We start from the raw sequence: 22,360 nt of genomic DNA, 5'->3' as shown, positions 1-22,360 counted from the left end.
CATCTGCCTTCGATTCAGGTCATGATCCCAGGGTCCTGGGATGGAGCCTCACATGGGCTCCCTGCTTAGCCGGGGGTCTGCTTTTCCCTCTGCCTCTGCCTCTGCCTGCCACTCCTCCTGCCTGTGCTCTCTCCCTCTGTTAAATTAATTAATTAATTAATTCAATCAACCAATCAATCAATCTTTTTTAAAAAAGGAAAAAGACCTTATCCTGTTATTCTAGGCTTTACTGAGTGCCCCAGCTTTAAGTCTTCCTACTGGCAGGATTTATAACTTTTATGTGATAGAAAGGAAAGGAATGGCCTAGGGTGTCCTAACCCAGGCTGGGGGCCAGCTCATCAGCCAGTGGGATTTAAACAAAGAGCTTGATCTGGTGGCCTGGGAATGGGGGGCATGCCTCAGGGCAGTGGCAGCCACCACCCTCTTGTTCTGCAAAGCTATGAACCACCACCCTGGATGGAGCCCTCCACCCTTTCCCACAAGAACAACTATCTGATAGATAGACGAGCACATGGCCGAAAACCTAATTGGGTGACAGGCACAATATGCAGGGTTAATGAGACTAAAACAGACAACACCAAAGAGCCCATGAAAACCCCTAGTTTTTTTTAAAAGAGATTTTATTTATCTATTCATGAAAGACACAGACGGAGAGGCAGAGATGAAGGCAGAGGGAGCAGCAGACTCCCTGCAGGGAGCCCAATGGAGACTCTATACCAGGACACGGGATCGCGCCCTGAGCCGAGGCTCAATCACTGAGCCTCACAGGCATCCCAAAACCCCTAGATTTAAACGCCAAATTAGTAACCCTCTCGGGTCCCTTTCTCTTTGGAAGATTTATTGCTCAATAAATTGCTCCAATATCACTCAATAAACTTTGCTTTGCTGCCCAACACTCTGTCTGGTCTACCCTCCTCATACTTTGAATTTTTAGTATGTGTGCTGCCAAAGCCAGCACAACCTCCTCATACTTTGAAGCAACATGACCAAGAACCACTGACACTAAAGGAAAAGAAATCCTGCAACACTTATATTTTGCATTTTTAATGTTTCTTTTGTTATTGTTTTGAATATCAATTTCAATTGTCCTTTACTGTTCATTTATTTTTTAAATTTGGTCTTCATTTATTTTGATTATACTTGAGCCATGTCTTACAGTTATTTTTTTACCCAGAATTGGATAATTCCCATACTTGGAATCTCAAGGCATAAATCTGTTATTGTTGTTTCTGCTGACTTTTACTGATACCAGATGATTCATGTATGTTTGGTGATTTTTTTCAAAATTGTGAGTTTACATTTGACTGAAGTGAACAGACGGGAATCCAGACTGCCCAGGTCAGAGTTGTTTTCCTTCGAGAGAGCTTTTGAGTTTTTATTTACCAGAAGCAGATGATAACTAGGAACATGAAATCACTTTACTTGGATTTGAGGGTCTTGTTTAAATGGGTAGCCTGAGGTTGGACTACTTCATCCTGCCATCAGCCTACTAACCATAGTGATGTTATCTACAATTGCTTCAGGGCAAAGCACAAATTTCTTTTGTTTTCTACTCAACAACCAGCTTTCAGCTCTTGAGCCCTTTTAATAGTTTTATTTTCCTTGGTTCCCAGTCTACTGTTTGGAATAATTTCTTCACAGTATAAAGTACAGGCTTTATACTGTGTAAGACCTGTTTTTATTTTGTCTTTTTTGGATTACATGAGTGTTCTCCATCTTTGGGTTAAGATAGGCTACTTTCTGTTTCCCTTGGGGGAAAGAAAAAAGTGGTGACACAAGAGCAGTAGATACAGAGAGCTAATTCCTGGTAGGAGCTCCTGTTCTCCACCAAGTAAAACAAGGGTGTGTTGTTCTTGTTACTGTTTCTGTTAATGTGTCAAACACAAGAGGAATATTAAGCCAAGAGTAACCACCAGTGATAGTTGACCTCCTTTCAGATGTCTGTTTATTGTGATAAGGACACATACGAGATTGCCATGGTTGCAAATCCTATCCCAGACTACAAACACAGGTTGAAATAATGAGAGACGTTGACATCCTGGCCATTTCTGGATGGGCTGATTTCATGGATGTAAGGGACTCGTGGTTGCCAAGTCCATTCAGGGTTGTTGGCTTATGTCATACGGATCCTCTTTATCTAGCTATTTATTTGTTTAATTTCTCTTCTTCTCTTGCAATGAGCCCAAATAATCCTCCTGGCTATTGTCAGTTGCTACCACCACAACATTTTTTGTTCCTATAATGAGGTCACAGAAATGAAAATATCTGTGCCATCCAAGGCTTTTTTTATTTTAAGATTTTATTTATTTATTCATGGCAGAGAGAGAGAGAGAGGCAGAGACACAGGCAGAGGGAGAAGCAGGCTCCATGCAGGCTGCTCAACGTGGGACTCAATCCCTAGTTTCCAGGATCACGCCCTGTGCTGAAGGCAGTGCTAAACCGCTGAGCCACCTGGGCTGCCCCTCATCCAACGCTTTTATTGAAGACACACTTGTAACTCTTTTCTTCCCCTTTCACATCCACAGTATTCAATGAGTTTTGTTGAGTCCTTACTGTAATAGTAACAGGATAACATTAACAGAGCCCTTACACCGGTGATACTGTAAGTGCGGATTCAGGGACGAACAAGTCAGGCATGATCCTTGCATATACTTACTGAGCTTAAAGTTTTCTCTTCGTTTTGAATCCCACTCTCTTCCTCATGTAACCTCAGACTGACCCTGAGCTGAGAGGTAGGAGAAAAGGTAGTGTTACAAATGTAACATTTTTTTTGTGAATGCCCATGAAGCCTAAATATAGTGGCTATCTGCTGGGTTGCCTCAAACAGCTGACTCCTTGCTGGCTCCTTGCTGACTCCTTGCTGACTCCTTGCTGGCTCTGGCAACTGTCGTCCATCCAGTTCAAATAAAAGTATCTATGTGTTGTGCCCAAGATCGCGAATCCGAGAAACCACCGAGGAGCCGACACCGATGCAAACACACGAGGGTTTATTTACAAGCTCGGGCTTGGGTCCAAGTGCACCCGACACAGCGGAGCAGGGACTTGGACCCCGAGACTAAGAGGCGCAGCAGCTTTATAGGGGCCAGTGGCCCATGGGATACGCAGAAAGTTGCAGTCATGTCGGTCCACACGCAGGTGGCCGATTGAATTACACCTTAGCCTCTAGTATCCACTTGAGCTGGCCTATTTGGTCAGAATCGGCGCGCAGTTTTGGCGGGCACAAGGCAGGGTTACATTGTTAGGAGCCGATTTCCGATGAGGGTGTGCCCAGCGGCTCGACTAGGGTGGGGCAGCGCCTTAAGCAATAAGCAGGTCATGTGGGGGTCATAGGGGAGGTGGCGGGTGTAGCACAAAATGGAGTTAGTCCTGCTCTGCTTGTCCAGGGGTAGGGGATTTTTGTTGAATTTCCTGGGTCCCACACTACGTCCACACAAATATGGTGATTCGGAGGTGGGGGTACCTGGCTCCAGCAGTTTCTGGAAATTTTGAATTGGGACCAAGAGATTCTATCCTCATTCTAAAGAGGATGAGAAGTAAATCTTAGAGAAAGGGTTTCTGCCATGGTTTGTGTATATGGGATGTAGTGAAAAACAAGAGTTGACAGAAAATGGCAGAGAGGTGAGAAACATTGAGGTTCCCGAAGAATCTGAGGTCCCTAATTCCAGTTTATCCTTACAGTGCGTAGCTGCTTCCTTGCTCTGGTGGTCCGTGAGCCCCTCCTGCATCCTTGTGATACATCCCTCCTTGCTTAAACCTGTTTGGGTAGATTTCCATTGATTTCACACTAAGACACAAATGTGGAATAGGTAAGTATGCCTACAGGAGATGTTTTCCTGTTTGCTAAAGGTTGAAAAGGAAGGTTAGAACTGGAGACATCTGTGTCTGGATCAGTTTTGCACTATCTAAAAACCATTAGCAGGCTGAATGATTTTTGCAAAAGGCACTATGTTTCATGGGTCAATTGGACTTTTGCGACTCTTCCTTTTCTGCCTGACTCCATTTGTGTGTCCACCATGTGAGTCCCCTCTAGGGAGAGAAACAGGAGAAGTGCAGTAGGGAATCATTAGTCGTGTATTAAAGAACAAATTATACAACATTGGGTTAATTAAATTACTGAGTCAGAACCAGCAATAGTAAAACTACCTTGCACAGTACTTTCCCTTGGCACTCCCCCATAACTTGGAGTACTAGACAAATCATTCATGGGTTGCTCTCACTATTTGTTCCAATACATCGTTTTAGCTACTCTAAACAGGAACCCTACTCTCATCCTCGGCCAGGGCAATTGTATTATCCTAACTGCTCACAAGCTTATTTTTATAAATTAGGATGGTAGGATATTTATTTGTTATGGGTTACAAAATACTTGGAATAAGGTCTACACTGTTAACTCATCTGTTCAACAAATAGTTATTGAGTGACTACTATGTGTCAGGTGCTGTTCTGTATGTGGAGGATATAGCAGAGGACAAATGTTACTTTTTTACTGGAAAAGGAAGTAAATAAGCAAGATAAATAAAACATCCTATTTTAAAATAGCGCTAAGGGGAAAATAAAGCAGAGAAAAGAGAGGAAGTATCTGGGCAGGGGGAATTACAATTCTAGGCATAGAAGGCTCACTGAGGAGTTAAATTTTAAAGTATCTGAAGAAGGTTGAGGAGCAGGCCATGTAGATATTTGGTATTGGAAGGAGAATGTGCCAGCAGAGAACAGAAGTTGCAAAGGATGGTGGAAGCTCACTCAGTATGTTTGAAGAACAGCAAGGAAGCAAATCTGGTTGAAGATGAACTCGCTAAGGATAAAATAAATAGAGATGAGGTTAGAGAATAATGAGGGTCAGATCACATGAGGTCACTGTAAACATAGGCTTTTATGGGGAGCGAAGTGTTATAAACAGAGGAATGACATGATCTGGTGCATGTTTTAACAAAAGTGCTATGATGTTGAGAAAAAAATTAAAGCCAGGTAAGGAAAGAAGCAGCAGGAGGACCAGTTAGGTGGTTTTTGCAGTAATCTGTATGAGAAAATGACGGTGGCTGGAACTAGGGCAGTGGCAGTGGTGGGAATGGTGAGAAGGTGATCAGATTCTGGATGTATTTCCAAGAAAGAGCCGTAGGATTTGCTATTGGACCAGATTGGGGTTAGAAAGAAAGAAGAAAGAAAGAAAGAAAGAAAGAAAGAAAGAAAGAAAGAAAGAAAGAAAGATGATAAAACATCAAGAATTTGGGGCTGACTCACCGGAAGTAGGGGGTTGCCATTTCCTGACATGGGGGAGATGTTAAGAGGAGCACATTGGAGCAGGATGCTTACTAGACAGCATAGCGAATGTGTCAAGGGGGCAGGTGGACATGTGTCTGCAATTGGATGCAGAGGTCTAAACTAGAGCTAGGAATTTGGGAGCCACTAACATATGACAGCATTCAAAGTGATGGGAAGAAATCGCCAAGGGAGTGAGAGTAAATAATAAAAGAAGGCCATATTTAAAGATCTGTTTATTCATTTGAGAAAGAGAGAGAGAGAGCACGCGTGCGCACATGTGTGGGGGCAGGGAGGGAAGGAGAGGCAGAGGGAGGGGAGAGAGAATCTCAAGCAGGCTCCCCACTGAGCTTGGAGTCTGACATAGGGCTTCATTTCACAACCCTGAGATCATAAACTGAGCTGAAATCAAGAGTTGGGGTCTGGAGTATTAACTGATTGAGCTGCCTAGATACCCTCAGAAGGCCACGGAAATGAGGGTGAACCAGCAAAAAAGACTGAAAGGAAAGAAACTAAGGGGAGGAGCAAAACCAGGGAAAGTCAGGTGAAGAAAGTGTTTCAAGAAGGTGCTCAGCAGTGCCAAATTCTGCTTTAGATCAGGTAAATGAGAACTGAGAATTTACCTTGGATTTAGCAATATAGAAGTCTCTGGGGAGCTTCCATAAGAGCAGTTTTGGTGGGGCAGTGGGGGCAAACACTTAATTAAAGTGGGTTAATGAGAGAACAGGAGGAGTAGAATTGGACACAGCAAATAAGATAACTATTTTAAGGAGTGTTCTGGAAAAAGAAAGGCACGGCAGAAATAAGGTCAAGAAAGTGTTTTTAAAAGATGGGAGTACTTACAATATGTTTTTCCATATTGATGGAATCTGTCTGCAGAACACAATGAGTGAATTTTTGGAACAATGCCCTTTGGTTGGCAAAAGGAACATAGCTGGAGTTGGGAGGGGGGGCAAAAGAGGAAAGGCAGATGCAGGTTGGTGGGTAGGTGAGGGGGTGGGGGACATGCCTATGCTTTGGTTTCTGTATGATTTCTGTGAATGAAATAAAAATTCTGGCTAACATACTTCTTTTTCTTAATACAAAGATAGCCATAGGGTATGTACTCATTCTGGGATGAAAAGGCTATCTTTATAATCTGAAAAGTCCTTATGTTGCTAATGCTATTGCCATGAACATTGAGACAAATGATGTATTAATATTCCAAGACAGTGTGGCAGCTTTTCTCCCAAATAGTTCTTTCTGACACTGTTTTCTAGATGCTATAAAGTGTTTCCTTAGCAATCAACTCTATTAAGATATCCCCACAATAATTAGTTCTTTTTATCTAAACATCAGCTAGTTGTTTAGATCTTTGAGTCAGAAAGTTTTTTCTTGCTATTTTTTTTCAAAGTGTGCTTCCTGTTTCTTCGGCATTAGTATATGTAGTCTAGTCTATTTCAAAAATTGATAATATACGGCTGCTGATTGCTCCATTCACTCAATTTGCAATTTATAGTTACTTTATAGTTCAAGATATTAAATGTGGGAACACAGGATAATGGCCATTTGCTGAATTGCTAATACTGATGCTCATACTGAAAATTAGAAGGGATAATTCTAAAATGTTTAAATGATGTTAGCAAAAGGCTTTTTGTTTGTTCATTGGTTGAAAAAAAGGCTTGGTACAGTGCTCTATTTTTTAGGTGGAATCACTGAAAGTCAGGATTGAAAAACTAAGAAATCACCAGGTCTAATCATTCATTTGATGCTTTGACTCCCTTATAACTCCCCTGCCAAGTGGTGGTCTATATAGCTCCAGTGCCAGGGGAAGTAACTACTTTGCTCTTCTCCATCATAGAAATTAATCAACAAGAACACATTAGTAGCTTTCTACTTAAAAATTACTTTTCAGGACAGTCAAGAGATTTTCCAGTTGTTACTCAAAAAATATAAATCAGAATTAGGTTTTTTTTTTTACATAGATATAAAATGGGACATGTAGATAGCACAAAGCTTGTGTAGCAGGTTGAGGTACAGAGAATCCTCAGCATCTGGTATGAAGCACTAGTCACCTGACAGATGAGAGTGCAGAAGGATGTGGGGAGTCTAAGCTACAGGGTGCTATCCCAAAAGAAGGTGCTCTATCTTCATTTTCTTCCATAACCTTGACAGTGCTACAGACACTTTGCTTGTCTCTGGCTTAGTGCAAGATAGCCAAATTGCTACATTTGAAATTCTACCCCCCGGCTCCATAATTTTGGCCAGAAAATTGAGTTGATAATCATTAATGTTGAGTTAAGATAACTGAACCCCACCACGCATCTTTATTTTTTCTCTTGAAATCACATCATGCAAAGTGAAGAGAAACCACTTCAGGTTAATGAGGTTTGAGGTTTCATTTTGTTTTATTCTACATGGTTAGAATTAATTCCAACTGATATGGGTTTTTCCATTTGTGACATGCACCTTGGGGCAGGAGAGTTTATTAAAAAATGATTGGACTGGGGAGAGAGGAATGAATAGGTGGAGCATGGGATTGTTTTTTTAAAGATATGATTTATTTATTTGAGAGAGAGAGAGTGCACACACAAGCTGGTGGACGGGCTGAGGGAAAAACCGACTCCCCTCTTTTTCCTCAAAGTGGGCTCCATCCCAGGACCCTGAGATCATGACCTGAGCCGAAGTCAGATGCTCAACTGACTGAGCCTCCCAGTCGCCCCTGAGCACAGGATTTTTTTTTTTTTAAAGATTTTATTTATTTATTCATAGAGACAGAGCGAGGCAGAGACACAGGCAGAGGGAGAAGCAGGCCCCATGCAGGGAGCCGGACGTGGGACTCCATCCAGGGTCTCCAGGATCATGCCCTGGGCTGCAGGCGGCGCTAAACCGCTGGGCCACCAGGGCTGCCCACACAGGGATTTTTAAGGCAGTGATACTATAGCATATTATAGTACAAGGGTGGATACGTGTTATTACACATCTGTCAAAACTTACAGACCGTATAACACAAAAAATATAAACCCTATTATAAACTAACAGCTTTGGATGTTAATAATGTGTCAGTGTTGGTTTAGATTGTAACAAATGTACCATTCTGATAAGAGATGTTGATAATACAGGAGACCATGCGGGTTGGTGGAAGGCGTATATGGGAACTTTTTTTTCCCCACTCAATTTTGCTATGAGCCTAAAACTGCTCTATTAAAAAATAATTTCACAAAGCTTTCAGATGTAAACACAGGTTTTTGAATAAGCAGGACTTGTAATTTCCAAAGAGTTCTCTTGTCATTAAAAATCTTAGAGCCGGGATCCCTGGGTGGTGCAACGGTTTAGCGCCTGCCTTTGGCCCAGGGTGCGATCCTGGAGACCCGGGATCGAATCCCACGTCAGGCTCCCGGTGCATGGAGCCTGCTTCTCCCTCTGCCTGTGTCTCTGCCTCTCTCTCTCTCTCTGTGTGACTATCATAAATAAATAAAAAAAATAAAAATAAAATCTTAGAGCCATTCTTGATAAATTAGCAAATTTTTATACATGGCAGTTAAAATAGTGCAATGAAGGCATTTGATAAGAGAACATCTTAGCTAAATAATTTTGTACAGTGAAGAATCACTCTCATTTAGTTATATGCTAAATCCAGGAATGTCTGAAAAAAGCACCACAGACTAGGAGCATGAGATTTTAAAAACAACCTGATAATTGGGAGAAAGATTCCCTCAAGTAATAGTAAAGTTATCTTTAAAATAACTGAATATTTTCTTAGTGTTCTCTGATATTGTTTTTTTTTTTTTTTTTTTTTTTTAAATTTTTTTAAATTTATTTATTTATGATAGTCACACACACAGAGAGAGAGAGGCAGAGACACAGGCAGAGGGAGAAGCAGGCTCCATGCACCGGGAGCCCGACGTGGGATTCGATCCCGGGTCTCCAGGATCGCGCCCTGAGCCAAAGGCAGGCGCCAAACCGCTGCGCCACCCAGGGATCCCTGATATTGTTTTATTACCCAGCCTGGTAAAAATTGGTAGTATTTTCTAAGAAATTGTAGTTTTATTTTTTAAAAAGATTTATTTAATGGTGGGGGGAGGCAGAGGGAGAGGGAGAGAGAATCCCAAGCAGACTTCATGCTCATGCAGGCACTTACAGTGCCTTATAGAATATATGCTATGCTTGTTTTTTTTTCCTCCAGAAAAGAGCACAGGGTTTTATGTAACATTCTAAATGCGAGATGGACATCTTGCTCAAGTAGAAGGAGAAGATCCTTGAAGTCTGTGCATCTATAAGAGATCATCAGAAGTCCCTAAACAGAAGAAAGAAACTAATACAAAATGGAAACCAGCAAGTATGTGATTCCATTAAGGCCAAATGGGATCCAAATCTGAATCAAGATGTTGGCAAGTGAAAGAGGATGATGCAAAGGAGGAAGGGATCCTACACAATAAAAACCAGATTCTAGCGGGGGAGGGAATGGGGAAGAGGAGCCAGTGAGGCAGCAATGAGGGAGGAAGTGTGAATGTGACCCTTGGAAGAGAGGCAGCAGGACAAAGCAAAGATGAAGCAACTGGCTGGACTCAATATACATGTTTGATTGAACTCGGAAAAAGCAAATGGGATTGGAAAAATGAAACTTCTTGAGGTTCCAGTGATTGCATGGGAACAGACTGACATCAAGAAAAAACTCAGTCAGCACCAACACAGAAACACTTCCAGTAGCCACTTATGACCACGTACAACCTTCTCTGCCTTTCTCTACTTGCCCTCACCATTTCCAAGTCCTTGTCCCTCTCTACTTCCTGTAATGTTTGTTTTCACATTAATTTTTTTTTTTAATTTTTAAAAAAGATTTTATTTATTCATGGGAGACACACACAGAGAGAGGCAGACATAGGCAGAGGGAGAAGCAGGCTCCATACAGGGGGCCTGATGTGGGACTCGATCCCAGGACTCCAGGATCACGCCCTGAGCTGAAGGCAGGTGCTTAACCGCTGAGCCACCCAGGAGTCCCTGTTCTCACATTATAAGAACATTCACAGCGTTTGCCCTCATGTGATGTGCCCTGGACCCTATGCAGAGTGGACTGGAGTAGGAGCTGGACTCAAGGCAGATAGATAGTCCTAATGTGCAGGCAGGTGCCATAGAACTTTGTGATTATATGAAGTCACTTGCATTATAGAAATTAGGTAGGGATGTGAAATTGGCAAAATGATTATCTATTTTTCCCAATTACTTACCTTTAATAGATTATACCTCTGATCACATTGTATATTAACTTCTAGCATAATGCCATGTTTGTTACATAAAAGGTTTTATCCAAACTGCATATATCTCCATGTAAACTCTTTTAGAAAAGGAAATAATTCTAACTTACTCAAGTTTATCAGTTTAAATGCTCTTAAGTGAAATTCTTGAGTATGTCACAGCTGAGTAAATATTAAAGAAAAACAGTGAATGCTTTTAGTAGGTAATTAATAGCATGCCACAGGCCAGCCAAGTTCTTTCATTTTAATTACTTTTAATCCCTCTTCCTGTCAAAAGAACAGGGGAAGAAATATTCTCAGTAAAATTCAGAAACCCTATCACCACATAAAAAATTCCCTTTATAACTAAGTTACAGGTGGAAATCCACTTTTAACAAAATTGCTGTGGCAGGTTGTTAACACACCAGTGCTATCTGCAAATACACTTGTTTAAACACAACAGATTGCCACTACTCAGCAGTTTCATTAATCACAATCCAGCTTGCTATCAGAAGTGAAAATTACTGATGTTATTAAATTTCCACCCCATTACCTTGACTTTTATTTAGAACCATTCATCAACGATTTCCTTCACTAGAAGTCACAAGTTCACCAAGCCAAAAAATCATCAAGGAAACACAATACATTTGAATGGTATCTTGGAAACCTAAAGACTTAGTGTGGTTTTGTTAACTCACAAAAATCTCTTAAACATCACAGTAATCTGCTCAAGATATTGCTTCAACAACCATGAGTATAGACATTTCAAATAGTGTTTAAGAAAAAAACAAAGTGCTTAAAGTAATGGATTTCCAGTAATTGGTCTCAACCAATCCTCTGACAACTCTGACAAGTTACTCTCCACTGCCTTTTTTTTTTTTTTAAGATTTTATTTATCAATTCACGAGAGAGAGAGAGAGAGAGAGAGAGAGAGAGAGAGAGAGAGAGAGGCAGAGGCACAGGCAGAGGAAGAAGCAGGCTCCATGCAGGGATCCTGACGTGGGACTCCATCCTGGGTCTCCAGGATCACACCCTGGGCTGAAGGCGGCGCTAAACCGCTGAGCCACCTGGGTTGCCCTCTCCACTGTCTTTTTGATGGTGCCCAAATACACCTCTGTTTGAGGTTCTGTAATACCTTGCCTTAATGAAATGCTGCCATTTATCTTAATGCCTTCTCCAGAAATGTTCCTGTCCAATGAAGCAACTTCCCAGCCCGTCCACAGGAAACACTCAAGGGTACCCCATCCAGGATTGGTTCTGAGAGACATGTCTTCTAAGATAAATTGAACTTGTTGGAAATATTGACCAATCAACAAATATTTATCAACTACTATTCATGGGAACTGAGCCACTAAACAGAATATAGTGTAAGAAGACAGAGTCTTCTGAAACTTTACACTCCAGATGTCTATAATACGCATATAAATGGGAAAAGCTAACTCTCAATACTGAATAGCAGATTGTTAGTGCTAAATGAATGTCATGGATAGGAACAGCGATAGGACTTTAGAAGACTCATTCTAGACTATGGGACGAGATAGGCCATCCTCTGGGAAAAGAGAGAGAGATGGAATGGAAAGGAGAGGAGGGGAAACAGGGATAAAGAGGGATGAGGAATCATTTGTATTTGAGAGCAAAATTGAGAGAATCTGCAACAAATATACATCTTTGTGCATGTTGTCAGTGTGTTTATATTTCAGATACGAATAAGATTAACCTTAAGCACATTTTGAGGGATCCCTGGGTGGCGCAGCGGTTTGGTGCCTGCCTTTGGCCCAGGGCGCGATCCTGGAGACCATCGGGCTCCCAGTGCATGGAGCCTGCTTCTCCCTCTGCCTGTGTCTCTGCCTCTCTCTCTCTCTCTCTCTCTGTGACTATCATAAATAAATAAATTTTAAAAAGATTTTAACAAAAATTAAAAAAAAAAAAGCACATTTTGACATTGTTCATTGAAAACCTGAAGCACATAGGTTGTCCTTGTCCCACATAGGAAATAGCGTCATGGCTAGCCCTAGTGGAATTACCATCAATACTAAGATGGTTCCTCCTGGTTAACCCTTTCCCATAATCTTTCCCAACCAAATCAATGATAAATTATCATTGTTTGCAATGAGGCCGTTGTACTTACTGGCTGCAGAGCTGGCCCTGACCTTCCTCAGATTAAGAGATTTCAGAGGCCCATAAATTCTTGCATTCGAAAAATGTGGTCAATTGTAAAATATGTTAGTTCCAGACAATTAGGTCAATCTAATCCAGGTGTGGTTGGTAAATCATAAATCATGTAAACTACAATAGGCAAATTGTTGCTGTTTCTGGTCTGCCACTGTCCTAATGTGTACCTTTTTTTAAATTTTTTTATTTATTTATGATAGTCACAGAGAGAGAGAGAGAGAGAGGCAGAGACACAGGCAGAGAGAGAAGCAGGCTCCATGCACCGGGAGCCCGACATGGGATTCGATCCCGGGTCTCCAGGATTGCGCCTCGGGCCAAAGGCAGGCGCCAAACCGCTGCGCCACCCAGGGATCCCTACTTTTTTTTTTTTTTAAGATTTTATTTATTTATTATGAGAGACACCCACACAGAGAGGCAGAGACAGAGACAGAGGGAGAAGCAGGCTCCATGCAGGGAGCCCAATATGGGACTCCATCCTGGGACTCTGGGATCATGCCCTGAACTGAAGGCAGATGCTCAACCAATGAGCCACCCAGGCGTCCCCCTAATGTGTACTTTTTGGTGTTCCACACACAAGATACTTGTGGTGACTTAATGTGGGAATATAAACTGAAGTTAAAAAAAAAAATGTAAGTGCAAGTGGAGTGCCACAAGTGAAGGGTCATGTCTGACCAGTGTCCCTTTCTAATTTTTTAAATGATTTTATTGATTTGTTTGCTTGTTTATTTATTTAGAGAGTGGCACTCATGCACAAGCAGTGGGGCAGAGGGAGAGGAGAGGGAAAATCTCAAGCCAGCTCCAAGCCCAGTGGGGAGCCACTGTATGGCTCTATCTCAGGACCCTGAGATAACTGAGTCAAAATCAAGAACCAGAGCTCAATTTACTGAGCCACCCAGGTCCCCTCTTCCCTTTCTATTAAAAATTGAAGGTAGTAGTGCTCATTGTTCATTTGTTTTTTTTTAATTTTTTTAAAATTTATTTACGATAGTCACAGAGAGACAGAGAGAGAGAGAGAGAGAGAGAGAGAGAGAGAGAGAGGCAGAGACACAGGCAGATGGAGAAGCAGGCTCCATGCACCAGGAGCCCGATGTGGGATTCGATCCGGGGTCTCCAGGATCGCACCCTGGGCCAAAGGCAGGCACCAAACCGCTGCACCACCCAGGGATCCCTCATTGTTCATTTGTATAACTACCTCTTGCTCATTCCCTCTAGACTTGTTGGGTTGGCAATCAAGGGGCTTGCTCCCTCCCTTGAGCTAAATTCTAGAAGGAATGTGAATTTTTATAGGAAGGACAAAGGATGAAATGCAATTGGCATTGATGGGTTGGTCCGATGGCAGTGCCCTGAAAAAGACTCGCTTAGCATCCCTGAATGCTGTCCTGATGAACTTGCCTTTCTGGAGCCCTAAGCGGTGGAATATTCCTTGGTACTGTGAGCTATTCTACATCTTTGTCATTTGTTATTCTTTTCTAAAAAAGTTTAGCAGGGCTGGTTTTTGTGGCTTTCAACCAATGAGGATTAAAGCCTGTACTTTCTTTCCTCTATTACAACTTCCAGCCACAGCATTAGAGATGGAAAGGTTCAAATCCAGCATCATTGTGGAACTCTGCAGGAAGCAGGGGTGACATCACTGGCACCTTGCACAGCGCTGGTTTCAGTGCGGTGGATTTTAGGGAAAGAAAAGGTATACAAAGAGACCAGGGTGAGAGAACAAAAGGAGCAGTCTGTTGACAAAGGAACACCCAACCCCCCTTATAGCACTTGTAATAATTAACAGTAAGATCCTGACAGATGTCATTAGGAGAATGCATTTGGGTGCACCATATCTCATGCCAAACACCTACAATTTCTAATTTCACTCACCAAGAAAAAAACTCATTGCGCCCAGAAGGTTTGTGTCAGGCACCTGAGCAGGAAATGAATGCGAGTATTGTTGCTGTTACTTTTCTGGGTTAGGTAACCAGGAAGACAATAGCTATCAGACCCCCCCCCCCCCCACTGGAGTTCTGTGACCAATTTCCTCCTTCCATCTACTGGCCTCTCAAATTGTTCTGCAGTGACAAATCTAGAAGGGTTCTAACTACAGACTGTGGATGCCACACTGGATATCCAAGTGCTAGAGGACTTGAAATTAAAGGTCCTTTAAAGGACTTGATATTTTATAATAAGAATATTTATAATCTATGCTTTTTAAAAAACCATGGCACAAAAATTTCCAGGATTGTTTAATAACATAATCCCACAAAATATGTGTTATCAATAAAATCAAATGCAGTGCAGAGATGAGGAATCAACCCCCAATCTCCACTGGATTTGATAAGAGAAAGCTTTAGTAGAGGGACGGAGACAGAGCACATTTACATGAGGAACAGAAGGAAATGGGAGGATAGAAAATAGAGATTTGGCAAATAAAGGAAGAAGAAACATGGAAAAGTAGTTGGAAGAGTCAAGCAAAAATTCTTTTTGCTTTTGAGCTGCCAAAGACGAAGAGTACTGATGAAGGTGGCTTCTGGGCATGCTATCTGTGGGGTCACACAAGGTTCTGTACTTAGAAGGGCCCTGCACTTGGTTTAATGCTCTGCTGTCACTGTCTTGAAACTCTTAGTATTTTTTGCACCAGGATCTTGCATTTTCATTTTGCATAGGCCCCTCAAATGATGAAAATGTGCAGAAAGGTCTAACAGTTTGCGTTGGCTGATTAATGTTCCCCAAAAACGTACACACCCTAATCTCCAGAACCTGTGTGTGTTTACCCTATACGGCAAAAACGACTTTACAGATGTAATTAAGAATTTCGGGGGCTGGCACATAACCACTTACCCAATAAACAAGCTCTGTCTCTAGGGGAAAAAAAAAAGAATTTTGAGGTCGGGAGATTATACTGGATTATTTGGGTGAGCCCCAGGTAATCACGAGGTCTTTATAAGAGAGAGGCAGACCTTTATAAGGGTCAGCAAGAGAAGGCACGTGACAATGGAAGTGGAGAGAGTGAAGATGTGACAATGTGGTGCACATTTATGAGCTAAGGAATGCAGGTGGCTTCTAGAAGTTGTGTCCCCTAACGCCTTTAGAAGAAGTGCAGCCCTGCTGATCTAATTCGGACTTCTGATCTTCAGAACTCTAAGACAACAAGTTTGTTTCATTTTAAGCCACTAAATTTAGGTCATTTGTTATAGAAGTAACAAGAAACTAATACACACTACATAAAGGTAAATTGATGTATTGCTAGTTTTCTAGAAATCAAGGCTATTAATAAAACGAATCGCAGCTACCATTGATTGAACACATCCTTTGTGCTAGGCACCATACGAAGCCGTTTTTGTGTGTCATCGAATATAAACCTCAAACAGCGTTTGAGGAGGGTATTATTCACTTGCAGATGAGCAAATCGAGGTTCACAGGGGTGAAGTAACTGAAGTCAGCCTGAAGCCACGTGGTACCCGTAGCAGTAGGATGTTTTAGAGGTGGGAGCTGAACCCCGTCTGTATCACTCCAAGCTCTTGTGTGCGTTTATCTCCATTCCCAAACATTATTGCAGACTTTTGGGCTTGTTCCCGTTCTTCAACGTGCAGTATTATGTTGGCCTCAACAGAGGAGAGGGAGTGGGACGAGGAAGAGGATGACATCCACGTCTGGGGCGTGGAGCCGGGGCCACCTCTCCAAGTCTCAGGGGGCTTGTCCAAGGCGTCTGCAGCGGATCGGGGGCTACAGAACACCGACTGAGACAAAGACAGCGCTTGGGCCCGGAACTGGAAGGCCCGCAGCGCGCGTTCCTCACTTGCCCAGGGCTCCGGTCGCATCCCCGGGCCTCCCGGCTGCGTGGTGTCGGGGAGCAGCTGCACGGGAGCAGCTGCACGGGAGCAACCCGCCGCCGGGCTTCCCGGAGCAACTGCCGGGGGAGGGCGCCCCGCCCGCGCCCGCGCCCGCGCCCGCACCCGCGCCCGCACCGCCGCTTGTTTTGGAAGCCCGCGTGGTCCTGCCTCATTGGCCGCGGAGGAGCCCGAGGCCCCGGGGAGGCGGGGCGGCCTCCGCGGCTGTAGTTCCCGCGAGCCCCGCGCCGCCGGCCCCGCCTTCCGCCAGGGGGCCGGCTCGCGGCAGCGCGGGACCACAACTCCCACAAGGCCCCGCGCTCGGAGGGGGCGTGGCCGGGGCGAGGGGAGCCGGGGGCGGGGCCGCGGCCGCCTAGGGGATGCGGTGGGGGCGCTCGGCTCTCCTGCCGCACTCGCAGCTGCCGGCTTCTGCGTCGGGCCGGGCGTGCGGACCTCCGACCTGGAGCCTGTCGGCCGCCGGGAGCCGTCCCCTCGGGTCGTCGCCTGGGCCGCCCGCCGTTCCCCCGCCCCGAGGGGCCCGGCCGGCCGCGCTGCGGGGAGAGGTCAGCATGCGCCCGGGGGCCCGGCCGGCCGGCGCCGGGCGGGGGGCGGCGGCCGCGGCGCAGCTGCTGCTCACCCTGAGCTTCCTCCCGAGCGTCGTCGAGGCCCAGGTGAGCCCGAGGGCTGGCGGCGCGGGGACGCCGGGACCAACGCCCGCGGCGGCGGCGGCGGCGGCGGCGGCGGCGAACGGGCCGCGGCCGGGGCGCGGGGAGGGCCGGGGCCAGGCCGAGGGGCGTCCGGGGAGCGGAGAGGCGGGGGCTGGAGCCCGAGCCGCCCCGTCCAGGACGCGTCTGCGAGCCGCCGGCTGGGTGCGGGCCTGGGCCTGGCGACGCTCGTGGGGCGATGGCGGTAAAAAGCGGAAGATGGTGACGGTCCCCTGAGGTGTTCTCGCTTTTCCTGCTGCTTTTTAAGCGGCCGGGAGTGTGGCGGGAGACGAGACGGAGTGAAAACGCCGCCAGCTGCTTTGGGAGGGGAGCGCGCGCACCGGTGCAGTCAAGTCCTCGGCTGCGGGCGGGAGGGGCGGGGCGGGGAGGGGGACGCGGAGGGGGAGGGGAGGGGGAGGCCCACGCAGAAGTGGAGTGTTAGGGAAGGGGCCGAGACTTCCCTTCCTGGAACGGTTGGACGGGAGGGCCCCTCGGTGTCCGCCCTTGCGCCGGCATCTCTCCGGGCCTGGCAGTGCTGTGTAGGGCCGCGTCTGCCAGGTGGTATCTCCAGGTGAGCTCAAGTAAGAGACTGGGGGGCGAGGGGGCGCTGTGTCTGGCCTTACACGGCCTGTCGGTAGAGAGGTGATGGCTGGAGGGGAAGTTAGAGTTCAGGGATCGCTTCTGTGAAACAAACCTCTATTGCAGAAGTGTTCTCAGGACGCCGGAAATCGGGGGTTTTGGAAACCAGAACCTTTTGCCTTGAGAGCGGTGTTTGCGTCTTTTCTACAGTAGAATTTGAATAGCCTGTGCTGCAAAGTGACAAAACTGCTGAAAGGAAGAGAAAGAAGAGTCTCAGGGGTCCGATAAGGAGGGGGGATGTCGTTTGAAGCGATTAATGCTCATTGCTGGGAAAAGGTGAAGCGGAGTGTAACCGTGTAAACATGTTTTTCTGACTTGATTCACATACTTTTTCCATGGCCTCACGGTGTTGTGCATTAAATCGCAGAAAGCCTACTTGTGTGGATATTTTTTGAATGGACGATTTGATAAAAATAAAAGGGGCAGACTTTCGGTTTTAGTATTGGTGAACATGTTACAAATGCAGATTCTCTGGCCCCACTGCCACAGGTTCTGATTTGCTGGATCTGGATGTGACCCAGGGATCAGCAGTTTTAAACAAGCCTTGTTTGCAAGTAGCCGTGAGGCTGTTATCCTCTGAACTACCTCTTGAACCCTGCTTAGAAAACACTGAAGTAGTGGAAATCTTTTAAAAAGTAAAATTTCCAAATCGTCTTTAGCAGAATTATTTTCTAGCTAAAATAGAATGGTTGGGTGATTGTTTTGGGGTGGAATTTATATTTACATGTTTTTCTAAAAGGATATTTTTCTCACTTTTTCTTTTTATAGCATATATTGTTTATTTTGTCATCAATCTAGAAGCTTCATTTTAGTTTTTTCATCTAATTACATGCGTTAAACGCTTTATAATTGCATGTGTGCTTTTATGTCCAAATGAATATATGTAGTTTTTAATGTCCAAATGAATACATATAGTTCAAAAATTAAAAATTTGTGCATATTCAAAGTAGCATTGTGCCAAAGAATCCTCAAAAGTAGATACATTTGGTTTTTGTTTCCAGTGGTATTTTCTAATATAGTGTTGGAGCATATTATAGATAGTCTTTTAATCTCTACCATGTTTAAATATACATTATCTCATTTATTGGATCTGTCTCTCAGAAGTGGGGCAATTGAGGTAACTGAAGTTCAAAAAGCTTACATGACTAATATCACACTTGCTAAATGAACAAGATTAAATTGGAGCCCTGGTAGGCCGCTTTTTCTTCTGTACACTACATCTCAATATGCTAGCTTCTTTAGGGTATCAAAATAAAGCAGAGGGAGTCCCAGGAAAATAAAGGGGAACTTAGTTATTTCACTTCTTTTACATATACTGAATTAAGAGGAAAATAAATGTCCAGTAAAGCGTAAAGCGAGAAGTACATTTTTTAAAAAAATATTTCCATTTATAAGAAATCATTTACGGAGAGGTGTATATTGAATATGTCTCCTTATAATGAAAGCAAAGGTTATTTTTAAGCCTATAAAATCATAGGCATTTGTATATCTCATACCCCATTTTCTTTTTTAAAAAAGATTTTATTCATTTGAGAGAGCACGAGTAGGGGGAGGGGCAGAGGGACTGCCCGTGGGGGGCTTGATCCCAGGATTCAGAGATCATGACTTGAGCCAAAGTCAGACCTTAACCAATTGAGCCACCCAGATGCCCCTCATACCCCATTTTTTTTTTTTTTTTTTTTTTTATTCATGAAAGACACACACAGAGAGGCAGAGACACAGGCAGAGGTAGAAGCAGGCTCCATGCCAGGAGCCTGATGTGGGACTCAGTCGGGGTCTCCAGGATCACACCCTGGGCCAAAGGCAGGTGCCAAACTGCTTAGCCACCGAGGGATCCCCCATACCCATTTTCTTATAAATTAAATGCAAATACTCTTTGTAGTCTGGAAAGCACTACTAACAAAAGACATAGTACATACTTGATGTGACAAGTTAATCTTCCTGTAAAGAAGTAATTTTAGTCAGATGTATTTTTAAGTCTTTCTAAATGCATCTGAGTGGCATGAAATCAGAGAATACAGAGCCCCCCCCCCCCCCCATTCCTAATGGAAAAGCCAGGTCTTGAGACTCAAATAGGGCCAGTACCCTGAGGATTTTCCCCAGGCCTGAAGACCTTGACTTTCTGCTGTGATAGCTCCTTGGTGTGGAATGGACAAGAAATAAAGGCTCTGTGTGCCCAAAGATAGGAAACTAGAAGGAGATCCACTGTAAAGCTTGAACTCCAAAGAGCTACATCCTCAATATGAGAGATGAATCCTATCAGGAATAAGGGAAAAGTAAGAAAGTTGCTAGGGAAAGGGGAAACAACTCCCTTGAGAATCTATAACCACAAGCCAGCTCTTATAAAAGTTTGCCAGCCATATTCATGCCACCTATGCTGGGAAAAACTTCAAGTGAGAAATTTAATGTATGGCAGACCCAGGTGCATGTCCCTAGTTTACTGGTAAAAGCAAATATCCATCCCCTCTGGAGGAATTTATTTTCAACCCAGGTCTAAAGAATTCTTGAAGGTATAGGGCCAAGGATAATAAGCAGCTAATAGTTAAAAATCACAAAACACAAGGCATCATGAATGGGGTACTGGAAATATAGACTATGGAAAAAGATCTGTGATGATCTTAGATTCTGAAAATAACAGACTTAATTTAAACACATTAAACATAGTGAATTTAAATACAAAAGGGGGAAGGACAGAGAGACCCTGACCTGAAAGTAAGAAAAAGGAACACGAGATTTAATTTAATTTTATTTATTTTTTTGGAACACGAGATTTTAAAGAACTATAAAAAAGATAAAAACATAATGTGATGAGATTTCTAGAGATGAAATTAAAAACTCAATGGATGGATTAAATAGAGAAATGACTACTGAATCAGGCAACCATTTTAAGTCTTTTTCTTAGCTTCATACTTCACTAACAAAATTAGAGTAATCAACATAATCCTTTGTGTTTATCTATTAGTCTCTATACCCACACATCTGGACTTCCAGTGGGTTATCATAGATGAACTGTGAACTCTTATCAGAGGCCAATCCCTCTCTCTTGTATATTAGGTCCCATTCCTTGTTTCAAGGACATGGCTCCAGCAAATCTTCCCTTTTGGTCCTGGATCATTTTCTTTTTCTTTTTTTTTTTAAGGTTTTATTTATTTATTCATGAGAGACATATAGAGAGAGGCAGAGACATAGGCAGAGGGAGAAGCAGGCTCCATGCAGGGAGCCCACTGTGGGACTCGATCCCTGGACTCTGGGATCACGCCCTAAGCCAAAGGCAGACGCTCAACCGCCAAGCTACCCAAGTGCCCCTGGATCATTAATTTTTCTGGTGGAACAGTTTGATGGACTGTTACTGTCATCCTAAAACATACCATTAATTCTATTTTAGAGTTCTCTCTTGACCTGCCCATCTCTTCAGGCTCTGCTCCATTTTTCTGATCTCCTCTATAGAAAAACTGCTCAAAGGAATTCTCTTTATTCTTCCTATTCTGGTCAGTTCTCCAGCCTACTCCAGTCAGACTCTTGCCCCTACCACTCCTCAGAAGCTGCACATGTCAAGGTCACTAATGTCTTCCTTGTCGTTAAAACCAATAGTTTGTTTTTAACCTTAGCTTTACCTTTAGACAGCATTTTTTCCCACAGTTCGTCACATACTCTCCTTGTAATACTTTTTTCTTTGGGCTGCCAGGATGCTCTATTTTTCTGAGTTTCATCCTGTTTCTCAGGTTAGTCTATCCTTTGGTTGTTTCCTCCTCTGCTCCTGACCACTAGTTATTTGAACCTCAGGATTCAGATCCGTACTCTTTCTCCTCTGAGTTATTTCCTTTGGTCTCTTGGCTTTAGACACCACCTACATAACTGACTCTCAAAATCTCCAGACCAGGATTCTCAGCTTTAGATCTGGATATGCAACTACCTTTTCCTCATCTCCACTAACATGATTGTAAGTATCTCAAATTGGATGTGTCAGGAACCAAGTTCCCAATCTTTTTCCTCACATCTGCTTTTCCCAGTCTTCTCCCCCTTAAACATATGCTGCAGCCAAACTGGCTTCCTTGTTCCTCAAACATGGCAAATATGTTCTTGCCTAAGGGCCTTTGGACAAGCAGTTTTCCCTACCTAGCATACTCTTTTCGTGTATTCATTGGTTCACTTGTTTCTGCTGTGTCACCTTATCTAACATGTCCACTTATCTAAGTTGTAGCCTTCCCTGACCGTACAATGTGAAAGAGAAACCCTCCATCCTCATCTTGTACTCCATATTCTTTTATCCTCTGCTTAAAACTCACTAGTGGTCTAAATCAGTAAGGTATAATACAAAAATGTATTTGGTCTTTGTCTCCTCTTCCTAGCCTAGAGCTCCTAAAACCTTTGGCATTGCCAGAGTAATAGGAATGCCTTTTGTTAATCATAACAAGCCCCTTTCAGTCACACCTGTTGATGCTAGTGAAGTGAATTAGTTGGGAACTCCCTAGATCACTCAGGGTGGGACTGGTTGTCAGACAATCCAAGTGATTGGAGGATTGGAACTTTGAGCCCCACCCATGACCACTGAAATGGGGAGAGGGAT

The 22,360-nt window shown here is 43.8% G+C and overlaps 1 protein-coding gene across 1 annotated transcript in view; it reads left to right on the top strand.

Annotated features, from left to right (window-relative positions):
* Positions 1-16,820: 16,820 nt before the first annotated feature.
* The window catches only part of ERO1B (endoplasmic reticulum oxidoreductase 1 beta), a 59,866-nt gene continuing 54,326 nt past the window's right edge, over positions 16,821-22,360 (top strand). The window contains exon 1 of the mRNA XM_055308841.1: positions 16,821-17,121. Within this exon, the coding sequence (XP_055164816.1) occupies positions 16,831-17,121 (291 nt within the window). The 5' untranslated portion in view covers positions 16,821-16,830. The remainder of the gene's footprint in view (positions 17,122-22,360) is intronic.

The sequence above is a fragment of the Nyctereutes procyonoides genome, unplaced genomic scaffold, assembly GCF_905146905.1.
Source record: "Nyctereutes procyonoides isolate TBG_1078 unplaced genomic scaffold, NYPRO_anot_genome, whole genome shotgun sequence".
Taxonomy (NCBI): domain Eukaryota; kingdom Metazoa; phylum Chordata; class Mammalia; order Carnivora; family Canidae; genus Nyctereutes; species Nyctereutes procyonoides.
This window is presented reverse-complemented; position numbering and strand designations above follow the sequence as displayed.